Consider the following 8960-nt stretch of genomic DNA (forward strand, 5'->3'; position numbering starts at 1 on the left):
CGGGTGGGGAAATTCACGCACACAGATAGTCCCTTACAAGTATGCAGTGAAAAAAACAACGGTGGTCCTCAGGCGCTCCAAAGCGCGAGGTGAAATTAATATATTTTGAAGAGAGTGGAGGGCTCCCCCGGGGTGAATAGTAAACGTGTCATGTCCAATGGGGCCACCACGTGTATTGTGAATTCTTCCACCATTCTCTCTCTCTGTCTCTAAAATGGTTTCTTTATTACTCAGATTACTCCCTTTGCTCTCTTTATAGCTCTCTGCCTTTATTTATTTTATTTTTTCTCTCTCGCTCTCTCTCCTAAGTGAGAGGAGAGAGTCTCAATTTACATTTCATTCATTCATCCATCCATACTTTTTACGTCCCATCATCAAGCTTTCTCTTCCTAAAACCCTCTCTTTCTCATGAAAGACGTAATACCAACGGAAACTCTTTTCCGTGAAAAGATCCGAGCTTCAAAATCTTGATACCATCAACGATCAAACACCCAAAAGGAGCGAGAGAGTGATGGTGTTTGAGTTTGAGATAGAGGGAAACCCCATCTACAGAAATTGAGGTTGCGAGCAATATTACAGAAGAGACAAAAAAAAAAAAAAAAAATTGGTTCTTGATCATGGATTCAGCATCAGGTGCTGGAGCATCCGACCCGAATAGCGGAGGAGAGGGTCCGTCGGCAACCCGGTCAGCGGCAGCAGCAGAGGGGTCATCGCCCGCGCCACCGAGCCGCTACGAGTCGCAGAAGCGGCGAGACTGGAATACCTTCTTACAGTACCTGAAGAACCACAAGCCGCCGTTAACTCTAGCCCGGTGCAGTGGCGCGCACGTGATCGAGTTTTTGAAGTACTTGGACCAATTCGGGAAGACCAAGGTGCATATCACGGGTTGTCCTTATTTCGGGCACCCGAACCCTCCCGCCCCATGTGCTTGTCCTTTAAAGCAAGCTTGGGGGAGCCTGGACGCGCTGATCGGACGTCTGAGAGCAGCCTACGAGGAGAACGGCGGGCGGCCGGAGTCGAACCCGTTCGGAGCAAGGGCGGTGAGGATTTACTTGAGGGAGGTGAGGGAAGGGCAGGCCAAAGCCAGAGGAATTCCTTACGAGAAGAAGAAGCGAAAAAGGCCCAACGCCACCGCGGCAACGGTGGTGGAGAATGTGTCTGTGGCGCCGGTGAGTCAAGTAGCTGATGCTGGCGGCGGTGGTGGCGGTGAGGGAAGTGCTAGTACTAGTAGTGCTGCTCAAACAGCTACTACAACTACTGCAACTACTACCACCGTATAGCTAGCTAGTTCTACCAATTTTATTTTCTTTAATTTTCTTTCCTCTAGAAACTTTTTTTTTTTTTCGAAAAAAAAAAAAAAAAAATTTCCATATCTGTTTTTAACGTTTAATTGTGATTATTATGAGGTTATATATATCTCTGCCAATTCTCATATAAATCGAGAAATCTCTTTCCTCTTTGCATCTATATATATATACATCATTCCTTCTTGTTAAACCATCGATACACATACACACAGTTGCAAGCAAGGAGCTGTAATTATCAAGTTTCACTTCGTCTTCCTCATTTCAAGATTTTATTATATCACCACAAAAAAAATCCAGCATTTATATCATTCAGTACTGTTGAGCTTCCTTTTCTTTTTTCTCTTGACCTGGTAAACTCCAATCAGAAGAAGACCGCACAGTATAAAATTATTATAAGTTAGAAAATGAGAAACAAAATATAACTTTATTATTATATTAGATATCAGCACTCACACGTTATAGTCCTTAATAGATCAGATTATTGACCCCTATGGCTAGCTATACAAACCAATAAGCCATCTCCTTTTTCTTTTTCTTTTTTTTTTTGGTTAACTTGTTTGTTCTTACTTCTGCTTGTCCTCTTTTTCATTTATTTTTGTTTTTCCATATCTGTTGCTTGTGTGGTTTCTAGTACACCAACTCAAGAGCGTGGCCTAAACCTTAAAGTTCCCAGCAACTGTTCATCTGGTCCCCGGCTTCTTGATCTGCTGCCTGCTGTGCTCAATCTCTGTTTCTGATGCACACGTGCGCATCTGATTTTACACATTTTTGCGCTTTCTGTTTCAGGTGCATATGCTCCCCTCTTTTATATCTTCATCTCAGATTTGTTTTCTCAGATATTTGGGGCTCTTGGTAATTTGGATTGGGATAACAACTACTACAAAAAGATATAGGCTACGAGCTGAGCATCAATGAAAAACATAAACTAATCCCTCTTGATTGCTGCTCTTATTTTATTTAAGTAATCCCCACCTCAGTATGAAAACGACTGATAGCCAAACCCTTGCTTCCATTCTATTGTATTTCTTATTAAATCTGCTACTATATTATATAATATACATTCAAATTTTGTTATGATAACGCAGACCCACCAGACACTCCAAAACAAAACCCCATTTCTGGATTTCAATTTTTGCCCTACTCATCATTGTTAATAGTTTATTGCCCTACACATGATGTACTAAAGCAATTTTTAGTATTATGTTTTTGTTCGGTTCTTCTTTCCTACCTTTTTATTTTTATTTTTTATAATTCTTTATAAATAAAGTCATCCTTTTCTATTTCCCAGGAACTTTCCTCTCTCTTTCTGGCTTTTTCTATGTTTCCCATTTATCCATTCTTTTTACTCCTAACCATTTTAATTTATCCCTTTAAAAGGTGAAAAAGAAAGATGGTTAAAATTCCCTTCCCTTCTTTGTCTTGCTCCTCTTCCTCCATTCCCCTCCTCTTCAAAACTTCTTTTTCTTTTGGGAAACCATAAAAAAAACGAAAGAAAAAAAGAACTTGCATAGAAAAGATACTCAGTCTTGAATATTGTACGAAACCAACAACATCAAATGTGAAACAAAAAGCTATTATTAATCTCTTTTTTCTTGTTTGATCATCTTTGTACCCTGCATACTACAGTAGTGCGTGGGGCAGGGAATTCTGAGCGTAGTTAAGTGCAGAAAAGAGGTAATGTCACAAGAGAGATTGTACAGAGAGTGGCTTCTTCTTTAACATCTTTGGGTTCTTTTGTCGTTACATTAGAGAGCATTCATATCATAGTCCTCATTTAGGCGATGGTAGGTAAAAGAGAGAGAGAGAAATGGTTTGGCTTGGAGTGGGGTTTTGTAAAGCACCTGCACTGAGTGGTCTTGTCTAATTCAACTGGGGGCAGTGGTTTTATTGACGTATGGTTTGAAAGGAATATATGCTTAATTTATTTTACCCCTCTCAATTGGCTTCCAAAGAAAGAAGAACCCACATGCCCTTGTTCGTAGGCAAAACATGTATACGGCCTCTACATGTGGGACAATGTACTCCCATCTACCATTTTGAACTATATGGACACATTTTGAATTAGGTGGAGCCCGAGTGCCCTTTCACATGAGTCTGTTTATTGCATCGTGCAATAAGATCGTACAATGAACAGTTTCAGTGCACGAATCTAAATCTTGTTAATAAATAGATTCGGAAGACGATTGATTTCTATCGAATATGATCATGATTGTCTTCTATATCATGGCAACATTAATAGAACATGCATGGATGGTATTTAATGCTTCCTAATAAATGGAACCTCATGTGGGTGGAAGGTATTTAGACCATTAATCATCACTAGGGCCCTGCAATGTGCTTACTAGCCAAGATCTAATAAGATAAAAATTCTTAGTAATTTTGTTATTTGGATGATCGTCAATATCTTAACTGTTCAAACATGATGTAGGTTATTCGAGACCTAATCAAACAGAATGGCAGCAAGTTATTAGCAATACGACTAACAAATTACTAAAAATCTGAATTATATGATTTAATATTTTGTGGTAGGTGACACAAGAGGCATGTGTTTTGAAAATTATTTTCTTTCAAATTGTCTAATCATGAAATAGATAATCAAATTGTCCTATATTTTGATGGGAAGTTGGGAGAGTTGAAGTAAATGTAGACTGAATTTATGAGGAAGCAATGAAGTGATGTGTTTGCTAACATTGTTGGGACTAGATGGTTCAGCAAATACCAAAAAAGGACACAAAACAAAATAGGTTGATGGCTAATTTCTGGACCCAAAAAATGTCCTAAATAAAATGTTTATTGTGTGAAGGGAATTAAATTCCCCTATAATTTCTCAACCGGGCTGCTTCTAGGATGATTAGCTGATGATTAAACGTGGGGTGTGATTGTCTACGACGCCAAGATTGCTGGGCAATGATAATCAGCAAATCCCAAGTCAATGAAAGGGATTAGCAGTGGGCATTAAAACTCGATCGTGCTTTGGAAGGAAGACCCAGAAACGATGGTAGATGACGAGGAACACATGGGGAGCTCCCATTGGCTGTTAGGCCTGCAGAGAGAGAGAGAGTACCCAATAATTACACCACTGCAGTGCTGTCACGAAACAGTGGCTTGACCCAACACAAAACACAAAACAAGCCACCCCTAAAACCATTGGCTGGGTCGTGGAAAACAGAGAGAGATTCACGTAATAAATAAATGTTTTTTTTTTTTGTTGTACGAGATGATTAGGAATAATCAACAGCTCCAAAAACTTAAATAAAAGCACCCAAAGCTGTGAGATCACAATCATTGATGACGTCTCCAACAGAATTTTCTTGTTTTGCTATTGCGTGGTGTGTCGGCTTTATTTTTCGCTCCTCCGTTTTATCGCAATTTATAAACCAACCTCTCCAATGACGCTGCCGTAGACGTAACAACCGCCTTTCCTTTATCCAAGCTATTAAATTTACATATATTTTTAGAATAAACGTAACAATTGTGTTTACATATTAGTTGTATTAAATTATGGATATAAATTAATTATAATTTAATATATTTAATTAAATTGGTTAGATTTTTAAATTTTAACTCGTTAATTTAGTATTTGATCGGTTCATGTTAGATTTACAAGTCGTATAAAATATTGTCAACCCTAAATGTCAACTGTTGAATTCGGATCGTGTCGAGAAACGGGAGCATAAAATTATATAGGTTAGCCCTCTATCTAAATCTATTAATTAATTTTTAAATCGTGTTAAAGATTGTTAGCATTATCTTAAAACAATGTAATTCTCAATCATTTTTATTAGAATTAATCCCTTGTGATTTTCAGAAACACGTGCTTTAATATATTGGTTTTAAAGAAGACAAAAAAATTTGTCGGTTTACTTAATGTTACTAAGCAAAGCTGCATCGTTTTTGTGTTTGCGTGTGAACAAATATATATATATAATGTATAAAAAAAAAAACATAAATAAAATATGATTAACATGGGTATGAAATCATTGTAGAGGGTGGCGGCTACTCCACAATGTCGTAGTGCACACGGTGCTTGTTGTTATTAGATAGTATGATTATTTGAGACACAGTATCCCCAGTGAATTTGTCTCTTCTCCCCACTCATCTCTCCAATAAGCTAGGGTTTTCCAACCTAATCCCACATAATAATGTTTCACTAATAAACTCCATGCTCACGTAATACAACTTTTCTTTACAATTAATGGGATTATATATATATATAACCCATTATCCTCCACCACCACCACTTGATATCTTGTTATTAATGTTAAAAAACCAAGTTTACAACGATTTGTCCCCATTTAGATAAAAACAATAAATGTAAACTTCAAATTCTTATATATATATATATATATATATATATATATATTTGATGAGCGTTTATTTATAGGAAAATGATTGAATTATTACAATTTTTACTACAATTTTCTTTGAAACTACTTGACAATTCATATGCAGTGCGGTCAGGGGTGGAACTAAAATGTTTAGTTTGGAGGACAAAAAAAAAAAAAAAAAAAACTTGTGGGGGTATAAGTTAATTTTTAAAGGTATAGTTTTTTAAAAAATAAAATAAAATTGGGGGACCACCCTATGGCTTGTGAGGGGTTGGGCTCCCCCAAGCCAAGGGGTGGCTCCGTCCCTGACTAGCTGACTGCGACTTTGAACACAATTAAATTTAGAATGTATTTTTAAAATACAAGCATTTTTTTCTTCTTAATTTACTAATTAGATTATACGCAACGACTAGGACATGTTATCGCAAATATGTATAATTATTAGCGATGACATGAGGTAGTTGTCGTCGATACTTTACATATCATGGACAAACATGACGTATCATCGTGTGTGTGTATGTATATATATATATATATATATATATATATATATATATATATATATTATTTGCATAAATTATCCGATTGATAATCACAATTATAATATTCTCTTTTTTTTAAAAAAATTAAAAAAAAAAAAATCCTAACATAAAATCATTGGTTAGAGTTAGGATCCAAAACGGCATGAGAAATTTGGGCAGAGGGAATGAATTTGAATTGATAATCAAAGGGATTGACAGCTGCTGCTCCACAGTCCACACGCTAGGGTTGCAGAAAACAGTCGGTGGCCCTTGGGCTCTTGGGCCTACAGTGATGGAAAAAAACTGGTAAAAGCCGAAAGCCGAAGATAAGTGAAAGGGTGCAAAGATATATATATGATGATGACATCCCAGTGAGATGGGTCCCAACTCCTTTGACAAACTGTAGTTTTAGTCGCCGACAAGATATCGATCTGGAGCGTAGATTTCTGACAGACGGTGCGTGATGGATGCTACTCTTCCCATTCCGCCGATCACTCTCTCGCTCTTGGATTCCCACGAAGATAGATAGGTAAGTAGGTAACCTTCGTTTTCCATTTCTTTTTGCTATGCTCTACTCTACTCTACTCTACTCTACTCAGATAACCATCAGAAAAATATATGGTGCTAGCCTGCCGGGGAAGACGACACGCAAATCCTAGTACAGTAAAACGCATTGAATCTTTTGATTCTTGGGAATTTTTCACCATAATTTCATGGAATTGAATTTGAACAGAGATGAAATTTTGGGTTTTGAAGTGTAGGGACAGCTTGACTTGGTCTATACACATGGACATGCCTGCCAACTTGTCCATACACCTCGAGACTCTATTTTTTTTTTTTTTTTTTTAAGAGAAAAATGTAGTTTATCCATGAAGTTTTAGAAATTTTTTAATTTTAATCTCAAAATTTAAAAATTAGCAATTTATCATCATGAAGTTTCAAAAATTGGTAATTTAAACTCTCCATTTAATTTTTTCGTCTAAATGGGAGGAAATTTATGAAATTACATCATTACCTTCAGACTTTTTTAAAAAAATTTCCGTTTTAAACTTTAAATTGTCAATTTTTGAAACTTCAGGGAGTAGATTACCAATTTTTAAACTTTGGGGTTAAAATTGAAAAACTCCTAAAATTTTAGAGGGGTAAACTGTATTTAAAAAAAAAAAAAAAAAATTTCTTGATACAAAATTAAAAAATTAAAATTAATGAATTTAATCTGTTTAATTAAATAAATCAAGTTATTCATATCTAAACTTGACATGAACTAGTAACAGTTATAACACAACCCGTAAACTGTACATAACTCTAATTAAATAAATTGAATTATATTTAACTTCTAATAAACAAACAAATAAGTCACTGGCTCTGGCTGGGTTGTGTTGGACCGATGGAGTCAGATACAAGCAGACAATAGGAAAAGAGAAAGTTCAAGACGGTAAATGCGAGGTTTGGCATGATTATATGATGATTGAGGGCATATTTATCGTTGGAGAGTTGATGGGAAATGATGATGATCATCATCAGCGAAACGCAACGATCAATCAGTCAATTTGTTTTCAAAGTGTCAAAAGCAGACAGCTAGCGATCAATCAGTAATCAGTTTTAGCCGTCTCTTGCGTGCACAAAGTGGCAAAGCCATATGCCACGCTTTTGGGGTATAGCAACTTGTTTTTCAAGCCAAACATGCTTATATGTATGTCATATGCATCTACGTACCCGTCTTTCTAACAAGTCAGAGTCAGAGCCAGAGTTGTCTTCGACAACGAATTTTGAGAGAAAAAAAGAAATAAAAAATTAATTGATGTGATATAAAATAAAAATGAATTTTAAATTTTAATTTTTTATAAGAAAAAAGTAAAAATGCTTGTTCGTTAATGCATAAAAATGATATATATATATATATATATATATATATATATGAAATGTAGTTATTTATATAAAGCCCTTTGGTTCGTATCTTAATTTTTTCATGTACACACCGGATACAAACGAGAGTATCATGCGTTGCTAATTTATTAGTTTAGATTTTTTTTGTGTTAGTGAGACGGATTTAAGAGGAACTGGCAGTGGCCCTGGTTCCCCCAAATTATAAGAAAAAAAAAAAAAAAAATTTAAGGTATTATTTGCTAATTGGTTCCTCCCCAAAAAAACAATTTGGCCTTGGGTCTCCTCCAAACTCAAAGCTAACTCCATCCCTGGTTAGTACAACGGATATTTGTAGGAGTGACTCCCACTTTATAAAACATGGTTTCTAACTTATTGAAATACCCCCACTAGTCTGAAAATATGCTTCAAACACAAATTATTATTATTATTTCTATTCAAATAAGGGGAAGCGGGTTACAGGAATCGAAAACGCAAATCACTTAAATGCAATTGGACCTAGCTAGTTATCTAAACTCAGGCTGAGCTTTAAGTGAGCCTGAAGTTGGTGGAACCCTCTCTCTCTCTCTCTCTCTCTCTCTCATTTTAAATCCATCCAAAATCAAACATTGGGCCCAAGAAGAAATCGATTGCTGCCCAAGCAGGAAGATGGGGCATGCTGTGTCACCCATTAGGCTTGGAGTTGAATAGAAAGATCCATGGATTCTTAAAAGCTGGTCTGTAAGGATCTCAAACGTCAGAAGAGGTCATGTTTCCATAGCAACACTGCAAAGTTTGGTTGTTGGGTTACACTATCTTTATGGGTCTTCTGACTAACCAATGGATGAAAGAAAAGAGAAAAATAAAATTATTATGAGATCGTCGACAGCAGGATTCGAACCTGCGCAGGCATAGCCCAACAGATTTCGAGTCTGTCTCCT

General features: G+C 36.3%; 1 protein-coding gene across 2 annotated transcripts; it reads left to right on the forward strand.

The window, feature by feature from the left end:
* The first annotated feature begins 257 nt into the window (after positions 1-257).
* LOC132164449 (protein LIGHT-DEPENDENT SHORT HYPOCOTYLS 5-like) lies at positions 258-3522 on the forward strand. 2 transcript variants are annotated; one of them, XM_059574964.1, is made up of 2 exons: positions 258-1169; positions 1939-3522. In XM_059574964.1, exons 1-2 carry the CDS (start codon positions 618-620, stop codon positions 1969-1971), a joined length of 585 nt encoding a protein of 194 aa, XP_059430947.1. In that variant the 5' UTR covers positions 258-617; the 3' UTR covers positions 1972-3522. The 2 variants fall into 2 exon arrangements, with proteins under 2 accessions (XP_059430947.1, XP_059430946.1); XM_059574963.1 differs by lacking the exon at positions 1939-3522 and having other exon boundaries at positions 258-1438.
* Positions 3523-8960: the final 5438 nt, after the last annotated feature.

This window comes from Corylus avellana, chromosome ca10 (genome assembly GCF_901000735.1).
Source record: "Corylus avellana chromosome ca10, CavTom2PMs-1.0".
In the NCBI taxonomy this organism is placed as follows: domain Eukaryota; kingdom Viridiplantae; phylum Streptophyta; class Magnoliopsida; order Fagales; family Betulaceae; genus Corylus; species Corylus avellana.

What these genes read in the sequence shown, in the direction of transcription:
- LOC132164449 (XM_059574963.1), top strand. Translation starts at nt 618, where the DNA reads ATGGATTCAGCATCAGGTGCTGGAGCATCCGACCCGAATAGCGGAGGA.